The sequence below is a fragment of the Mesoplodon mirus genome (assembly GCF_964341445.2).
Source record: "Mesoplodon mirus genome assembly, chromosome: 6".
In the NCBI taxonomy this organism is placed as follows: domain Eukaryota; kingdom Metazoa; phylum Chordata; class Mammalia; order Artiodactyla; family Ziphiidae; genus Mesoplodon; species Mesoplodon mirus.
Genome location: NC_138982.1, coordinates 21,581,821 through 21,601,519, shown reverse-complemented (window position 1 = coordinate 21,601,519; position 19,699 = coordinate 21,581,821). Strand labels below are relative to the sequence as shown.

The 19,699-nt window shown below is 44.5% G+C and overlaps 1 protein-coding gene across 2 annotated transcripts in view; it reads left to right on the top strand.

The window, feature by feature from the left end:
* The window catches only part of RARB (retinoic acid receptor beta), a 195,957-nt gene that overhangs the window by 30,100 nt on the left and 146,158 nt on the right, over positions 1 to 19,699 (top strand). For both annotated transcript variants that reach the window (XM_082625011.1, XM_082625010.1), the window contains exon 2: positions 1,837 to 1,985. In XM_082625011.1, the coding sequence (XP_082481137.1) occupies positions 1,837 to 1,985 (149 nt within the window). The remainder of the gene's footprint in view (positions 1 to 1,836; positions 1,986 to 19,699) is intronic.

Genomic DNA, 19,699 nt, shown 5'->3' with positions numbered 1-19,699 from the left:
AAAGTTGTAAACAATTCATCTGAGTTCCTTGGTTTTACAAGACCCATACTTGGGGGGGAGTAGCACGGGTAGAATATAAAGTTGTACACAAACAGACTTTCTAAATTTAGACACTAGTTTAATAAAATAAAATGAGATATAGTGACCAGAAATGGGAAGGGGCCTTTTATTTAGAAAAGTCACCCGTGAGGAGGTGACATTTGCTCTAAGATCTAAGAGAGAAAAGGGACTAGACGTGTGAAGGTCTGAGAATTTCCAGGTAGGGAGAATGGTCAGCACAATACCCGTAAGTTGGTACGAGAGCTTGGCCTGTTCAAGAGATGGAACAGAAACCAAGCGTTTAGAAGTCAATAAATGAGGAGAGTCGTTGAATTCAGTGATGTTACCGAAGGCCCATATCCTGAAGAGCCGTGCGGGGCACAGCAAGGAGCCTGACTTTGCTCTCATCGGTGACTGCTGGAGCGTGTGAGGGCTCTGGGCAGGTAAGGGAGAGCGATTTTAACTTTGGAGCAGTTATCTGACTGTGCATGTGCAGAGGGGACCCTAGGCCGGAAGGCTGGGTACCGGGGGGCCAGTGCAGGAGCTTCTGCAGTAACTGAGGTGAGAGATGCTGCCGGGTTTCTGGGCTGGCCTGGCAGCAAGATCTCAGACAAGGATGGATTGACAGTATGTGTACGGGGTAGAGCTGACTCGCTGAAAGTTTGGCTATCGAACAATCCAGTGGGTAGAATAGCTAATCTGGGAGATGGTGAACAGTGGAACAACTGGAAATTTTATACTCTGGGAAATATGCTGTGTATTGTAAAGTGATTGGAGGTTGGAAGATTCTGGAACATTATTTGACCGCTTTCAGCCCCTCCCTTCCCCACTTCCTCATCCTTTATGAGCAGTTTTGCCTGTTACAGGAATAGGGCCAGGTCTTGCTTTGACATTGAGCATAAATCTGGAGAGTAGGGATGGGAGAATACCTGGATCTTAAGTTCTATCAATTCCTATTCCTCTTGGATTTTGGGTGGTTAAATAATGAGATGGGGGGTCGCGTATCTGTAAGTCTAGAATGAAGAGCAATGTCAGGCTGTGCCATCATTAATGTAATGCAGTGCTTTTCAAACATTAAGTGTACATTCAGTCACCTGGGGGTTTGGTTAAGATGTAGATCTGACTCCTTGGACTTGAGCTGGGGCCTGTGATACTGCGTTTTCTAATAAGCTCTGACGTGGTGCTGGCGCTCCTGGTCCAAGGGGGGCTCTGAGTAGCAAAGGTCTCACCTCCACTGCTGTTAGTGAAGCTCAGCTCTGGCCGCGTGCTGACGGCCCTTTCCGTGTCCTTGTTGAATGGCTGCTTTGGGCATTTTCTTCCTTTGTCCTAAGGAAAGTTCCTTTTGGTTAAGTGAGAGACAGAGGTCAAGCAGGTCATTTCAGAGACTCTAATGGAACTGGAAGCTGGGGGGGAACAAGAGTCGAAAGAGCTCTGGGTGTGCAGTGAACGTCTGACTTTGTGTCTTGGCTTTACCACTGCCCAGCTGGTCTTGGACAAGTCACTGCAGTCCTTGAGTTTCTGTTTCTCTTGAGGGTAAAATGGTGATAAAATCATCTCCCTCACGGTGCCACGGTGCTCTGCAAACGAGAGAGGCATACGGGATTGCTTTGTAAACTGTCAATACCACGTTAGAGTCAGGATCGCCCTGCAGTGCCTACGCTGGCAGCTCTTTGTGTGGGCCTATCCTTGCTATGTTATTGCTGAATTGGGGGCAGAGGCCTATGAACTCACTGGTGAAAAAGCAACGAACTGAAATACGCTTTCTCTTTTTCCTCCCCCTTCCCATCTCCACCGCAGCGATTGAAACACAGAGCACCAGCTCCGAGGAACTGGTCCCGAGCCCTCCGTCTCCACTTCCTCCCCCTCGGGTGTACAAGCCCTGCTTCGTCTGCCAGGACAAGTCATCGGGGTACCACTATGGGGTCAGCGCCTGCGAGGGGTGTAAGGTGAGTGCCCAGCTCCAGAACTGGGCTGCTTTGATATCTTGTCACGTCACCTCCAATCGGTGTGGTGCTCTGGGTTGTGTGTGATGGTTTTGTTTCTTCCTTAGAGCTCGTTAGTTAGTTCAGAAACTTCTGCAAATGTCTGATGGGAGCCAAATGTTCCAGGGCCCTTAAAATAACCCGTAACAGTTCTTTTCAGGTCGCAAGAGCCTTTTGAAGGCGTCCTGAAAAGCATCCCCTATTTCTCTTTAGAACATGCCGTCTGGTGTCTTTGTAGTTTTATTTCATTTTTAAATATGACTGACAATCCCCTGAATCAACTTGCAGAGAATCCAAGGTTGAAATGGGGATTTATCTTCTGGCTGTTTCCTCAGCCCTGTGGCCTTTGAATCACAGTTTGACTTTCAGCCTGTGGGGACTTGCTACTGTGTGTGCGTGCATCATAAATTCAGGGGAGCTGGATTTAAAATTCCAGCCTGCAGAGTCGTGGAGGCTGAACATGTGTCAGAGAGTCTATGTGGCTGCTTTGAATCAAACTAGACGATCGTAATCGAGTCCAACAGGCTTAATTAAGTGAAAGAGCTTCTTATTTTTTTTAAAGAGAGAAAAGAAACAAAGAATGACTTCACAGGCAAATCCAACTCATCCACAGACAGTCTTTCAAAGGATCTTTGGCTGTCTTGAGCCAGCCCTTCCCTAAATAACACGGCTTCTCTCTGTTCCTGCCGATGGCAGTTCAGGTGTGCTGTTTTTTGGGTTTTTTTTTCCAGGTGTGCTGTTTATGCATCAAAACTGCATGATGCATTGATCACTGCAGACACGTTGGAGCATTACAGCCTCCTTCCCCGCCCCCAGCTGCTCCAAGGCAATTTGTATTTAGCTGGGCAGAGTTAGCACTTACTGTGTGCATGGGTCAGGAGCTAGTCCTCAAAAGGAATGGCTTGAAACCACAGCCTTTTTATTTTATTTTTTTTAACTTTTTATTTTATATCGGAGTACAGTTGATTCACAACATCGTGTTCGTTGCAGGTGTACAGCAAAGTGGTTCAGTTATATGTATACACACATCTATTCTTTCTCAGATTCTTTTTCCATTTAGGTGGTTACATCATATTGAGCAGAGTTCCCTGTGCTGTACAGGAGGTCCTTGTTGTTGAAACCACAACTGTTAATCTGGCTTACAACTCATGGGCCGGTGCTCTCGGCCAGATTCCTCTGGGGGTTTCGTGTGGTCCTAGCCATGCTCCACACGGGCCAGGTCCGCCACAGGTTAGCTGGTGGGCTCTGCTTCTGAGGGTGCTGCAGGTTGGTGGGGGGCCTCTCATCCTGTCGGGCTGGCCCCAGTTATTTGCAGGCAGGGTTCCAAAAGAGAGAGTCGGGCTACACAAGTCCTCCGGAGGCTCGGAAGGGACACACTCTTGCTTCTGACACATTCCAAAGCAGGTCAGAAGGCCAGTCCGTACTCAACAGGCGAGAACATAAACTCAACTTCTTAGCAGGAGGAGCTACGAAGTCCCAAGAGGCGGGAACACAGGGGGAGGACAGCTGGGGCCGTTTTTGCATTCGGTCTCCCGCCCAGCACGTCTGATGGCCTGGGAACACAGAGTGGACCAGGACCTGGGACCCGGGACCCCAGCTGCACCTCACACAGAGCCTGGCACATCCTGGGTGCTGAAAGATACAGCTTGAAGAACCGCCTGAGTGTCAGCCCCTCAAAGAAATTATGCGAGGTTTCCTTCCATTTCGAATCATTTGAATACACATGAATTTGTTTACAGGGTGAGGCCGGTTTCGAGAAGTTCACACAGCCTTAGGAATACCTCTTCCTCCGGGGTAGCCTCAGATATGGTGGTAGCCTCAGATATGGTGGTCAAGGAAGAGAACACGGCAACCGGTTGGCAGCTGGATAAAAAGCAAAGCATCTGTGCATCTAATTAGTGCTTTATTATTGGCAACCCCTCGCTGAACCCACTTAAATTTATCCTGAGATCTGGGAAGGTTTCAGCAGAATCCCAGTTCACTCCATCCATTTGTTGTGCAATCCATAAATAAATGATTTTCTAGTGCTCATTTGGAAGTTAAATGAAAAGACACTCCTTTATTTCAAAAAACTTTGTCATCTCATGACCAGAAACCTTAATGAGGAATGTTATAACTCAGTTTACCTGCTCCTTTTATGTCCTGGGAAAAGAAATTATCCAGCGTGTCTTCTCGTGCCAGATCCTAAGCCCTACCTACATATTAAGCAGTTTCACACTCTGTAAAGTACAAACTGTTTTAATCACCTCTTAGTCAGCTAATTCCCTGACCTCTTGTTTTAATGTGGGATTCTGTCTCTTTTTAGGAAAAACCCCAACAAAAACAAAACTCGGAGCAGCACAAGCAACTTTGATGAACTTGGTAAAGCTGTTCAGAGTCCTATTGGGGTGTACCTTTTTAATAAAGAACTATAAGCCCAGTAAAGTCAGATGAGCCTGCCAACCAGTTGTTCCAACTAAAGGGTTTTTGAACTATGGGTGGGTCTCTGAAAACGTGGACTGGCTTTCCCCCTGGTTCTTGAGAAAGACTGGTCTGCATTTTGGCTTGCTGGGAAAACGTGACAAAATTCATAGAACTGAAAAACATGAGAAAACAAAAGTATAATGTGACAGCCAAAGGAAAAAATATATAACTTTAAAAAAATTAAATATAACTTTTGTTATCATTTTAATAATTACCAACACAATGCAGAATTTATTGTATAAAAAAATAGAACATTAAAATAACCATAGTTCTAGCCTGGGAGAAAAACCCCTGTTAAACCTGTTTTTCTATTAGTATGTGCATATTGTTATTTTTGGTGTTTTTTTACAAGGATAGAATTTTATGTTGTATACTGGTTTTAACTTTCTTTTTAAATTTAATAATCTTTCATGACCAAAATTTAAACAACTGCATAGTTTTTATGGCTATGCCATTAATGTTGTGGTTTATGGTTATATCATAATATATTTCATGAATCCCCTGTTGTACAATTGAGGTGTTCTCAGTGTTTCTCTACTATAAATAATGCTTTAATAAATAGCCTTTATGTTTATCTCTGATAGTTTACTTAGGATAAATTAGTAGAAGTGGAATTTCTAAGTCAATGGCTCTGTACATTTTTAAGGCTTAAACAAAGTGCCAGGATGCCCTCTAAAAGAGGTATATCAATGTAAGCTCTGTTAGTCTGTAAGGAGTTAGTATTATTGAAGACTATCTGTTAGAACTCTCTCCCTGTGATTATGAGGTAACAAATCAAGAAACAACTTCTCTTCAGGAATTCTGCCTATCTTTAGTTTGGTTGTTTATAATGGGCCCCAGGCATGATACCATTTTGGGCTACCAGCAGATACACCATGGGCCCCCAGTTGACCTATAAGGGCTGGCCCATCCTTTGGCTGGAGATCAAAGATCACTTCTCTGGGCTGGGAGCCCCTGCTGTAAAGTAGGATTCCCAAACAGAACCCAATTTACATCTTTAAAAAGGAGTATCCACAGTAGCTTCCGCCTGTCCTGACCAGAATGACCGTATTGACTATTGTTTGGGGAAGAGAATGTTCTATCTCCCTAGGGACCAAGCTGCAGTATCAGCCTCAGAATTTAATGAATGGGTTGTGGGCTACCTCTGGGAATGGCCAGTGGCTGCTGTGTTGACACAGCATCACCATGGCATCATAACCACTAGCTGTACCATAGTGATGTCCCGCTAGGGGATTTCCAGCTAAACAGGACAAATGGCAAATTTTTATAGGGGACAAAGGGTACATAAAATGAACATATGGTGTAGTTAGCTAAGAAGGTTTAATGATATAAAGTAATAAAGCTGATTTTCAGGTGTCTTTAAGAGACAATCTCCTTGCTCATAGCTAGAATTTATGCACAGTTTTGGCCTTTATCCTATTTACATTTCCATTTTTGTAGCTTTCAAAGAGTATGGAATCTAGAGTGAGAATACCAGGATTTGAATCCTAGCTAGGCTACTTGCTAGTTTTGTGACCTTGGGCAAGCATCTTTCATTCTCTGTGTCGCTCTCTTTTCTCAGTTGGAAAAATGGAGATAATAATACCACCTACCATCTAATATTGTTGTGAGGATAAAATGAGTTACTATAGAGCATATACTTGGCACATAGTAAGTGGTATATCTGCTTAGTTATTGTTTGTACTGTCATGAACTTATTATAATTACTTTTGCACACAGTCATGTAACATTGGTTATAATCTCAGTATTCCTTCTTGTAATGTTCTTTCAGCAATTCCCTATTGCTTTGTGCCCAAATCAACACTGCCTCTTTCCTTCAAGACTCAGGTTAAGACCCAGCCATTGCGTGGAACCTCCCCTGATTACCTAGTACAGGAGTTGTTACAAATTGATTCTGTAAAGAGCCAGACAGTAAATAGTTTAGGCTTCAAAGGCCATATGGTTACTGTTACAGCTACTCAACTCTGCATTGCTGCATGAAAGGAGCCATACACAATATGTAAATGAATAGGCATGGCTGTGTTCCAATAAAACTTTATTTATAAAAACAAGCAGTGGACCATGTTTGGCCCTTGGGCCTAGTTTCCTGACCTCTGCAAAAGTACATGGTGATATGTCCTGTTTTTAGTTTCTAAAACTCAGAAGCTGATGGCCCAAAGCATTCACGCCAAAGGTAGCAGCAGCTGTTTCTGGTGGACGCTGGGCCTAGGACGGCTGCTCGCCATCCCTGCCTGCCCGGGCTCCATGGCAACAGCTTCAGGACCACTCTCCCTCTCAGTTGTTCCTCCAACTCTCATTCCTGCTCACCTCCCACCTCCTTGTCATCCAAAGCCAGAGATTAGCAATTTCCTTATACGTGAGCTACTTCCGGAAACACCTGGCACCTTACTTTGGAGGGGTTTGTGGGATGTATTTTATGATCTTCCATATCAGTTAGCTTTTCCTGCCTAACAAAAAGCTCTAATGCTTGTTGACTTAAAACAAATGGCACTTATTACTTGTTACAATTCTGCACAGAGCTTCTTGTCTGGGCTGGCTTGGCTTGGGCCAGGTGGGCCTAGGATGGCCTCACACACATGACCAGGGCCTTGACAGGATGGCTGGACCCTCTCCCCATGTTGCGGCTCCTCAGCCGTGAACCTAGCCTGCATTTGTTCATGTGGTGGTGGGCAGGTTCCCATCAGTAAGACAGGACAAGCACCAGTGTGCAAACCTTTGGTTGCATCACATTTGCTAATGTCCCATTGGCCCAGCGTGGTTAAGCCTGGATTCAGTGGGTAGAGAAGTGAACACCACCTCTTATGGGGAAAAGTGTCAGAGTCACCCTACAAAAGGGTGAGGATGCCAGAGCCAACATTTGATGACATACCTTCTTGTATTATGCCCTGATTTTGTGCAGAATTCTCTTCCAAAAACTGTATTCCAGGGCCACAGTGCTGGGTGCCAGAGATACAGCAGTGGATGTGACAGATAGGTTCCTTCTGGAACAAGGGCAGAAGACAGGCAAACAATTTAGAGTTGGAAGAAAATGAATAGGATGGTCTGGTAAAGAATAGTGGAGGGGAACCTGATTTGATAGGGAGGCAGTCCTAGAGCTCATGGCTGCAAAGGAGCCGGCTGTGTAATGGGGTATTTTAGGTCAGAAAGTGAACTTGGATTCTAGGGCCGTTTCTTCCCTTCTTTGTTGTGTCCATTAACTTCTCTGGGCTTCAACAAATCTGTGAAACGAAAGCAAATCCACAAGTTTGAACCCCGTCCTACGCCAAATGCAAACACTACAACAGTGAACCCAGTAAGTGCACTGATTTCTTGTTAGGAATAGCTTGTGTGGCGTGGGAGTCCCTGGTGTTTACAAGTCCGGGGTGAGTGGGTGGGGGGAGGAAAACACTGCTTTTGTTGGATACCTCCTCTGTACCAGGCATGGGGACATTTTATACTCATATTTCATTTAATTCTCACAACAGCCCTCCAGGGGGTTAGGCTTTCTGACCACCACTTAAAACATGAGAAAACTGAGGTTCAGAGAGGTTAAGGAACTTGGCCAAGGTCACACAGCTGGATTTCAATCCTAGTCTGTTTGGAAAATTCCTCCCTGCTTCAGCCACACTGAAACAGTGGGTAGGAAGCAGTGGTGTGTTGTGTTCCAGTTTGGGGGTTTCATGGGGCAACAGATGAAAAACAAAAACAGGTGGGAGTGTACTTCAAAAGAGAAACAACCCTATCGTCTTGATCATTTCATAAAAGAAATGACATTTTACATCAATAAGTAAAAGAAGGAAGAGCTTGCAAGGCAGTCTTTCCCAAGGAGGGACAGTTAACACGCGGGCTCCACCCATGGGCACACTCCCAAATGGTGCTGAGTCCTTGTTCTCTCCGCTTTGCCCTTGGTGGGTGGAAACTTCCCATCTCTGAGCCAGCGCCCAGCCCACGTGGGGAGCCCATGAGGCACAGAGGGATGCTTGATCGCGGTCACGCTGGTAGCCTGCTATTTAAAGCAGCCTTGAAGAGTGTAAACTCCACCAGCCCCCTCAGTCCCTCAGGGCTCATTTCATCCATTTTCTTATCCGCCTTTGTTTTCCTTGCCTCTGAAGAAGGAGGCTCTCATCTCCAGGACAGCATTCGGCCGCTGGGCTGGTTTGGGGTTTTTTTCCTGGCAGACAGCAAGTAGTATGCTCAGTACAAAGAGTTTTGCAATCAGGAAGATGGATGTCTGCACTTAATTTTAGAACTCCTATTAAATACTATAAACGTGCTCGGTGATTTTATTTGACCGAGGCCATTTAAGATGACATTGTTTTTTTGTTTTTAATCAGCATCCGTAAACATGAACATGATGCTCTGTTTGGAGACCATTCTGGGCCCTGCCCGCCCTTCACAGTTGCTTCTGCTTAGGGGTTTGCCGCAAGATCCAGTCCCAAGAACAATATAACACACTAAAGACAGTAACAAAAACAGGACCCTGTCTGCATGCTGCAGTAGCTAAAGCTGAATTATGAAACCTGCCATCAAGTTCATTATTTCAGTCCTTGAACCAAAAAGAGTAGGTCCCCTCATAGGCCCAAAGAACTGTCCTCCTTTATAAAACTGGCCAACAATGGAGAACTTATTTATTCTCTCATTGATCAGACACTTACCAAACACCTTCAATGAGACAAGCTCTAGGTACAGAAATTAAAAGTTTTTATGTATTTTGTTCCCAGTGTTGTGTCCCAGTGTTTAGAAAGTACATGGAACAGTGCCTGTTAAATAATAGGTACATAGTAGATATTTACTGAGTGAGAGGATGAGTGTATGTACGGGCAAGGAGAAGACAGTGCATGTGCCGTGACGGGTGCAGAGAAGGAGACTCGCATCCCTCTGACACTTCCAGGGAAGGCTTTACAGAAGAGGTGGTTTTATGGATGTGTGAGCATTTTCCAGATGAGGCAGGGGAGAGGAGCGTTCCAGGAAAACATTAAAGACTAATCTGAAAACAAGGGAACTTGGGATAGTCCGTGAAGAATTGCATGGAAATGTGGAAACTTATCCCTTCTCTTAAGGTTGGTTTTGCACAGCCCTGTGTAGGCATCTGGGGATCAGCGGGCATGAGAGATGCTCAGAAGGGCTCGCTGCTGTGTTTCCTCAGAGCAGCCTTCTTTGGCACCCTCATTAGGCCTTCTCTTTCACGTGTTCTGTTGTTCTCCTTTGTAGCACTTAACCCAGCTGTAGTTAACTTATTTTTTAATTAATTTTTATTGGAGTATGGTTGATTTACAATGTTGTGTTAGTTTCTGCTGTTCAGCAAAGTGAATCAGTTATACATATACACATATCTGCTCTTTTTTAGATTCTTTCCCCATAGAGGCCATTACAGAGTACTGAGTAGGGTTCCCTGTGCTGTACGGTAGGTCCTTGTTAGTTATCTATTTTATACATAGTAGTGTGTATATGTCAGTCCCAGTCTCCCAATTTACCCCTCCCCTCCCTTGCTCCTTGGTGACTGTAAGTTTGTTTTCTACATCTCTGACTCTGTTTCTGTTTTGTTTTTTTGTTTTTTTTAATAAACTTATTTATTTTTGGCTATGCTGGGTCTTCGTTTCTGTGCGAGGGCTTTCACTAGTTGCGGCGAGCGGGGGCCACTCTTCATCGCAGTGCGCAGGCCTCTCACTGTCGCGGCCTCTCCCGTTGCGGAGCACAGGCTCCAGACGCACAGGCTCAGTGGCCATGGCTCACGGGCCCAGCCCCTCTGCGGCAATGTGGGATCCTCCTGGACCAGGGCTCGAACCCGTGTCCCCTGCATTGGCAGGCGGACTCTCAACCACTGCACCACCCGGGAAGCCTCTCTGTTTATGTTTTGTAAATAAGTTCACTTGTATCATTTTTTTTAGGTTCCACATATAATCGATATCATATGATACTTGTCTTTCTCTGACTTACTTCACTCAGTATGACAGTCTCTAGGTCCATCCATGTCACTGCAAATGGCATTATTTCGTTCTTTTTTATGGCTGAGTCATGTGATTAACGTATTATTACAGAGCTGTTTGTTTGCTCCCAGCCTCCTCTGTCACACTGTAAACTGCAGGAAGACTGGGGCTGGTCTCTTGTCCGAGCTTTATTACCAATGCCTAGCATAGTGCTCTGTGCATAGTAGGGCCTGAATAAGTGTTTTTAATCATAAATTAGATCTAATTCTATAGTAATTAATATAGTAATAAGTGACATGTAATAAATCAGATTTAATTCTATGGTAGTGCACATAGTGGTATAATTTTATGTATTCTATCTAATTATATAATGAATTGCATCTAAATATATAGGGTTTGTGATTATATATTCATGAACATTTTAATGAAATTTGTGAACAGGACAAGGCCTTGGGTGGCCAAAATCCAGCTCATTTCCTTAGTAATTTCTGCTTTTCGCCTCAAGGTTAGCCCTTCACTGCAAATGATATGTTCTTTTTGATACCGTCTTGAAGCGAACTCTTAAGGATTATCAACTAGATCGATATACTCAAAAATACCGTGGGCTGTTAGTGCTTTAAAAAAAATAAGAATCTCAGCATCTACAATCTACCTTCATATCTAGAAACATCAAGACAGCTGAAATGACAGTCTGGCTATTTCTAGTTTTAGTTCCTACAGAAGGAGAAAACACTTCTGCTGCTGGACAAATGTTGTTCTAACTTGAGAAATCATTTTGGATTGAAAAAGCAGGAAAAATCTGTCTTTTTTTTCCTTCTGATATAGGAATAAACAGGAAGTGGAGGGTGAATTCTGAATTCTCCTGCAGTCCTATATTTTTTTCCCCATGTTGGCTGAGTGAGAATAGTTTATTTAATTTGGTGGCTTTACGTGGTTTATAAATTTTTTAACAGTTACAAGTTCATAAATGCTTGTTTAAATTACTTTGCCTGCTTGTTGTTTAAAAATATCTAGAACACTCTCATTTGCTGTTTTTTTTAAACAAGCCTCAAGTCTGTAATTTTTGGTACAGCTTTCTCCCTTTGTCATACAGTAGAGAAACAAGCTCCGATATTCATAATTAACCTGTTGACTTGAAAATGGCTTACTCCCAATGATGTCCCAAGTGTATGTTTCAAGGAGTTTTGGTCAGTGAAAAAAATTAGCAAAAAGTCAACAATGTTTCTGACTTAAAGCAAGTGTGGAGCCACCAGGGTTTGGGGGGCACGAAATAAGTTACTTTTACAAAATTCCTAGAGACCATCATCTAAAAATGAATTGTGACAATGTATTACAATTTCACCAAACAAAAACAAGAATGTATTTTTCTCAGAGAAATAAAAGTATATGGCTTGGGGTTTCCTGAGAGTGATAGAAATTATGACAGAAAATCATTTCTGTTTAAATAGATTTTACACCATCATAAGTTATGATTTAGTTACTTTGGGGAGATGAGTGTTTCTGCCATCTCCCTAAGCCTTTACTGGAGAGGTTAAATAGGGAGATTTCAATTCTGTATTTCCTTCTCCTGGTTGAAGTCTTGGAAAGAAGTCATGACGAGTGGAATCACCTGGCAAGGGCACTCCTGTTTTGTTTTGTTTTTTAATTGAATTTTTATTTTATATTGGGGTATAGTTGATTTACAATGTTGTGTTAGTTTCAGGTGTACAGCAAAGTCATTCAGTTATACATATACAAGTATCTATTCTTTTTCAGATTCTTTTCCCATATAAATTATTACAGAATACTGAGCAGAGTTCCCTGTGCTCTATAGCAGGTCCTTGCTGGTTATCTATATATCGTAGTGTGTGTATGTTAATCCCCAACTCCTATTTTATCCCCTCTCCACCTATCCCCTTTGGTAACAAGGGCGCTTCTGTTTTGCCAGCCCCTGTATTGCTCTTCCCGAGGCCAAGGCTATGCATCCCTTGTCTGCCCTCTCTGTATGGTTGCCTCTCTCCTCACCTGCAGACCTGTATAAAATTACAGAAAAAGGAAAAATACCTCACACTTATACTGCCTCTAAGTGTTTCTAAAGCACTTTCACTTTATGGAATTCAATTCAGCTGAGCTTTGCTGCAGTTAGGAAAAAGCCCTCCAAAATGTGCCATGTTTGGTACAGAATTTCTTCGTCAGGTAACCGTTCAAGGCCTGTGTCCCCGGCTGGTCCCTCCTCTCTTGCACACAGTGAGTAGGAAGGCAGGCTGCTGCCTAGCATCCACTAGGCCCTTAGCTGCATCTGATTCCTGCTGGCAGACTGGGAAGGAGAGCACAGGGGAGGGCAGGGGAAAGCCAGTCCTGGGGGGCGCACAGAGCACTGTCAGGACCCAGTCGCAGCACCAAGCCAGCTGCAGGAGATGGAGTCTAGCCATGAGCTTGGGGACAGACCAATGGTTAGCGATGGGAACGCAATAGTGAATTTAGTGGAGAGCTGAGCGTTCCTGCCTTAGGTGTTTTATTTGATCCTCATAAAAATTAGAGAAGTAGATGGAAGAGGTTTTTTTTAACTTCCATTTCACAGGTGAGAAAAACGCACCAATCTACCATTCACGTCCTTGATTTGGAATCTGTTGCTGATCCTGACACGGTTACTGTGGAAACCAGCAAGGGCTCATTATACAGTTGTTCCCGTAATTTTCCCTGAATCTCATCAAACTATCTTTTCAAGTCTATGATCCTAAACATCTTCATTCCCTAGTATGTTCGGTTTTGACATTTTGAGAGACCGGGAAGGCCTTCCCCAGTAGAGGGAGGCCTTTATCAGGGGTTCGACTGCAGTGTCAGCCCACAAGGCAGAAATCACATGTAGCCAGAATGACCCCAGAAAACCCCTTCGGCAAGCAGACGGCTGGAGATGGACACACGGCTCCCATGAAGGCAACAAAGCCACTTCTCCCTCCAGCTTTGGAAGATTGCTAGCCCTTCTGTGGAGCACCGTGTGAGATAGTTTTCTGTTTTCGTGTTGTACCAAAAACATGCGTCCTTAAGCACAAGAGTCATACGAGCACAACACAATGCTCGCAGCACGGAAATCACACATCTCTCTAGCCATTTCCTTGTTTCTGAGTTTCTTTCATCATAATAGTTTCCTTGGGATTGGAATTCCTCTTGTGCCTTTTATGAGCTGTGTCTTTTTTTTTTTTTTGGTTCAGTATTTTTCCGCTTCAGAAGGGTGGCTAGATATGTCCAATGGATAAGCAATGCCAGAATGGGGGAAAGTTGTGTTTTCTGGACCCTAGAACTCATCCCTGAAAAATATCTAGAAAGGGGGATAAAAATTGGCGTGCATCTCCTGCCCGCACAATGCTCGCATTGTCTGGGGTGCAGGGGAAAGGCTGGGTTCTGGCAGCCCTGCCCCATTAGAGCCTTGTTCCTTGTCCCATATTGAAAAGATGACATTCCTTTGCTAGCAACGTCCTGCCCGGATTTCTGGCACCAGTTCTGTGGCCGGCACTGTCGCCTGGGGCATTTTTGTTTGGGTTGGTTTTGTTTTATTTGAAAAGCAGCAAAGTGCAGGCTGCATAAGTGTACAAGGTGGAACTGTTTTTATAGAGCTTGTCGTCCGACTTCTCAGTACAGTCAAGGTGGCCTGTCTGCCAGGGTGTCTGCTTCCTATTCACTAGTGTCAAAATGTGAGAAGGCACATACAGTAAATTTAACTTATTAGCTTGTTCTCAGGTGTTGCTGAGACAGCCCTTGGGTTTTAATGTGGGCCCCCTCCTCCCTCTCGGGATTTCATGTAATGCTCCATTTATAACAGAGATCAGTGGATATGCAGAGTAAATATTCCAATAAAGAAAAGCAAAATCTTCAGTGACCCTCTCAGTTCTGCTTCCATGGAGGCTTTTTCTGTGCCTAGAAAAAAAATAATAATAATCCTTTATATCGGCTGCAGCTCTGAACTGGAGCATGTAAAATGTACTTCTCAGGGTCTGTGAGCCTTAAAATAATGAGCGCTGGAAAAATGTGAGGTAGGTCAGTGAGGGGGAGAAAACTTTGGTTTTATAAAGGATTTTCATGGTTAAACAAATTTGGAGAAACTAGAATGATCAAACAACCTGAGTTCTCCTCTGTGCTTTTGAATCTGAAAATAGCAGCATTCTCAGTACACAACACCACCATTCATACGGGCTGGAAAGTCCCCAAATCATGAAAATTATCCTGATTAGTCAAACCCAGCAGGGATCATCTGACTGCTCCTTAGGGAAATGAGAATTTCAGCGTGGATCTCACTTCTGCATTTTGTACTCAGACTGTAGACAAGCTCTGCTGCATCTGGGGACTTTGGCGTGTGGGCACACTTTCAGCCAAGAAAAACTTTTGAAGGCTGCTGCCCTTGTTTACATTACTCCTCATTAACATAAAGAATTCGTCTCAGAATAATAGAATTTTGAGGAGGGCATTTTTTTTTTTTTGATATTTATTGGTTTCCACAGGCATGTCCTGCTGTGTTAGATGCTCCTTCAACTGGTTGGTCCCCTAAGTTAGAAAATGTATAGACCCAGTACTCCATGAGATGTCTTTTGATGGCTTCTATTCCACTTGAATGCACAATATATCATGTTTACGATCTCATCAAAAACACTATGCTAAAATGCTTGAATAGCTCTTAGTACGTTTGTTGAATTGAACTGTGACAGAAAAACTATGACAGTTATTAGTCCAATGCCAGAAATTATGGGAGAGGGTGTTAGAAATCGATTCCACTAATTCTGGTTATTTGCCCCAAAATGGAATCAAATGTAAAATTCCTCATCCATTTGTATTTTGGTCTTAAATTATTTCCTGCTTTAAGAGTTAGGTGGGAAATATGTTCTGTTTAAATGAGTATTTGGTGCTAATTCTTGCCTGTTGACCAAAAATTTGAGCCTCATGTATATATTATACATACAGATATAGAACTTATTTCTGTAAATATTTGTGGCAGGTAGGATTCTGCACAAAATTGTGAATTATATCAAAGCCTAAAAGGGTCTAATTGTCACCACTAGATATATTTGGTTTTAAACCCAAATAATGAAGTTATTTCTTTCACTACACCACGTATGGGATGTTTGCACAGGGTTAATATCATGGACCCGGTGGTTTAAGAAACCCAAAAGAGAATGTTTTAATTAGTAAATCTAGGTCAGCATCCCTTTACTCTTTGATTCTGTCCCATCCATCTTATTCTTTATGAGCCCTGGGCCGCAGAAATAGTATTCCTGGGACTTCCCTGGCGGTCCAGTGGTTAGGACTCTGCGCTTCCACTGCAGGGGGCCCGGGTTTGATCCCTGGTTGGGGAACTGAGATCCTGCGAGCCACGTGGCACAGCCAGAAAAAAAGAAGAAAGAAAGAAATAGTATTCCTGTTCTCTACAGTGCACACTATTAGAAATAAGAGCATTGGAGGAGAGATGAGGATGGTGACCTCCGAGGAGCTCACCTGTGCCTATGTTACGCCCAGGTGGGTGGGCCACCGTCAGTTACTTTAGCCACGCCCCCGTAACACAGGTAGAAACTAAAGGAGAGTGATGTTTACGTATTTTAGCAACTTATTTTGTTTTACGTATTTATTTTTAAATATTTTTAATTATTAATTTTTTTGGCTGCGTTGGGTCTTCGTTGCTGCACACGGGCTTTCTCTAGTTGCGGCGAGCGGGGGCTACTCTTTGTTGTGATGCACGGGCTTCTCACTGTGGTGGCTTCTCTTGTCGCAGAGCACGGGCTCTAGGTGCACAGGATTCAGTAGCCGCAGCACACGGGCTCAGTAGTTGTGGCTCGCGAGCTCTAGAGCGCAGGCTCAGTAGTTGTGGCGCACGGGCCTAGTTGCTCTGCGGCATGTGGGGTCTTCCCGGACCAGAGCTCGAACCTGTGTCCCCTGCATTGTCAGGCAGATTCTTAACCACTGTGCCACCAGGGAAGCCCCTAGCAACTTACTGTAAAATATTAAAGCTGAAATTCCTACAAGGACATATAAAAATAATGTAAATAAAATAGAAAAAAATGCTTTAGGTACATTTGTGAAACTTGCTATGCTTGTAACACTTGTTTCTTTTTCTTCAAGCCTCCTGGGAGCAGGAAGCGTTGTGGGTAGGTGTGGTTCTGAGGCCCTGCTGGGATGCAGACCGCCTGTCTTCTCCCATCACGAAGGTCCTCTGTCTTATGGCCCTCCCAAGTCCAGTGGAAGGAAATGCAGCCCTGTTATGTGTCCAGGAGAAGGGGGTGAGCAGTGTTGGTGGCATCGCTAGTGTTCACCCCTCAGCTTTGAGAACCGCCACCACCGTTTCTTTTCCGTAGTTGTGTGGTTCTCAGTGTGGTTGCCTCATACATATGGTTGGTATGTCTGGCTGTGTTCCCACGCAGTGGAGGATGCGTTCCCTGCCCATCCGTATCACACACTACTGGGCCCTTGGGAAGGGGTTTGTGTAAAACCCCTTGGGTAAAAACACTCCATCTTGTCTGTGCCTTCTATTTTTTTAATGCCATTCTTCTCTGCCAAAAATGTTCCCAAGTCCCTTAAGCATACTTCCCAGGACAGATTTAGGAACAAATTTATGTCTCACCCAAAGTTGCCTCTCTCTGGACTGCATTTGCTTATACCATATCTGTCATTTTATTTTTCAGTAAGCTCCCCTGCCTCTCTGGGGAACTCCCCACATTGAAAGGCAGATGCTCTCCCTGTCTTTATATGAGAGACCCAGTCCTGGGCCTACAGCTGTCCCTTTTCTGTGGAATCGTCATGCCTTCCATGTGGCGTGTTGAGTCTTGGTTGAGTTGAAGCAGTGGCAGCCATCCTGACATGCCAGGGTTGCTGTAGTGGAACAGAGCTCCCTCTGTAGCACTTACTACTATTTGAGATTATTTCATTCATTGTCCACTTATTCACTGGTCTTCTCTTCCATTACTGTATAAATACCCTGAGACAGGGACTTTGTAAGTCTTGTCCTCTTGTGTATTTCCAGTGCCTACGACAGAGCTTGGCACGATGCAGGCACTCTGTAGATGTTCGTTGAATGAGTCTATAATAAACAAAATTGGAAGCGGGAAAGAAAAACCAACCAGGCTTAGAGCACAGTTGTGCCCCGTGGTTGTGTTAGCCCCTGCCCTGTAATAACTTGGACCGAAGGGGCACAGGGCGGAACAGAGGTTTCGGGTGATGCTGACTGAGTGTGTCCTAGCAGACAGGAAAGGAAGAGTGACCGTTTCAGGAGGTACCCTCACCCGTTGCGTTTTCATTTTCGGGAAGAGCGTTCTCCCCTGAGCACACAAGACCGTGCAGGGGTGTCCACCCCACTGTCCTGCTGTCTGTGCCTTGCCACCCTCTCCCACCCTGCTCCTGGCCTGGAACAGATGATGTAAGATCAATGCTTGGGCTCAGATTCCCACCCCATGAGATAGATGGTGTGTTCGTGTCTGCCAAGGGTGACTGTTTTCTTATCAATTATTAAGGTCGCTTCTTAGCCTCGCGTTGAACTGGTTTTGAATTTCAAATATTGGTCATTTCCCATTCGTCATATACACCAGTAAGATAACAGATGCCTTCCTTTCATTATGAAAAATCCTGTAATGACTAACAAGTACGGGGCATACCACAGTGAGGATTTATGAATACAGTATCTCCTTCCTTTATAGAACACATTTATTGTGTAGGTAAGACAGAGAAGGGAGAATCCCTTCTTCCTTAGGGTTTAATTTCTAAAATAAGTGCATGCAGTAAAAATTGCATAGGGTTAAAGTGACCCTTAATCATCCAAACAGTATGTTCCAGTTACCAGTGCTACACAGCAAGCCATCGCACATGTGAGAGGCATAAAACGACATTTCTTGTTTTGCTCACAGACTCTGTGAGTCAGGAATGTAGCCAGGACACGGTGGGGATGGCTTGTCTGGGCCTCCACTGAGAAGACAGCGTCTTCAGTGCCTGAGGTCTGGGATTTGGAACCCTTTGAAGGCAGCTTCAGTTTTACATCTGGTGGTTGGTGCTGCTTGTTGCCTAGGACCTCGGCCGGGGCTCTGGCCCAGGGCCCTGACACGGAGCTTCTCAGTGTGGCTTGAGCTTCCTCACAAGACGGTGATCTCAGAGTAGTCAGACGTATTACATGGTGGCTCAGAGGTCCCGAAGACAAGGGGGAAGCCCAGCGGCCTTTTATTCCTACTCTTGGAAGTCCCAAGTGTCCCTTCTGTCAAATTCTTCTGGTTATAGCAGTCACAAACCCACCGAGATTCAGGGGACGGGACATAACACCCTCCTCTCGTGGCGGTAGAGCCCAGGTCAGTTGAGAAGAGCATCTGGGATGAAGGTAATCCCCTGTGGCCATCCTGGGGAAATCCAGCCTGCTGCAACCTGGGGTCTGGTCTGAACCACAGTTAGATGGCTCTCTCTCCGGTTGAAGAAGCCAGGTGAAGTGGGTGGCTTGTTCTTAGGAGCCTGTTGTAGGAAAAGGATGCCTCTTTATGCACTAGGAAGACTCATGGCTGACTTTGAAAAGGGGGACCCCAGAGAGACTAGGGCCCCGTGGGGTCCATCACCAGTCTTGCACTTCAGGGCATGCACCCCCTGAGCTCAACGGCAGGTTGGTGTTTGGCTACCACCCACCTTGAAGCTGCTGTGAGTGGGTTCTTACTTCACAGGTAACTAAGAAAAATGATGTACACTTAGGGTGTACATAATGCCTGTGTCAACAGAGAGGGGACAAAAGTAAATCCAGAAGGTCCAAGTGAGACCCAGCCTCGCCAGCTTCCTAGAAACAGGCTGCCTGCTCACCGCCCTGCCCTCTCGGGCTGTGTCAAGTCGTACGATTATTATCTTATTGATTCTAGGCGACTGAATGAATTTTGCTTTTATAAATGTGGGCTCTAATGTGAGATGTTCTCGTCCCTGTGCTTCCCGAGTTCCCTGCCAAGAGAGTTATTTATTCCTCGCTGGGCGTGCTATGCCTGTGCATGGTCAGGGTGCTGAACTCCCATTGACTTCGGCTGAAATTCTCTTGGCCTCAGTTTGGAAGTTGTCTATGGGCCTTTAATTACACCCTCTGGCAAAGGAGAAGGAGCGCTTGAAACATGCATAAATTCTGTACATATTTCCAAGGCTGGGCTGTTTAAAAAATGCTGTCTGTCTTTCTTCTTCTTTTTTTTTTTTCTCTTTGAACTTGGACATGAATTTTTATAAAGTACAGCATGTCAAGGGAAGGGCAGTGAGAAAATATGCAGGGGTATTTACTTAAAAGTTACTCGGCGTGTCCATCATGGTGTGTTCACTGGTTTTAGGGTGGTATACCGTATCATGAGA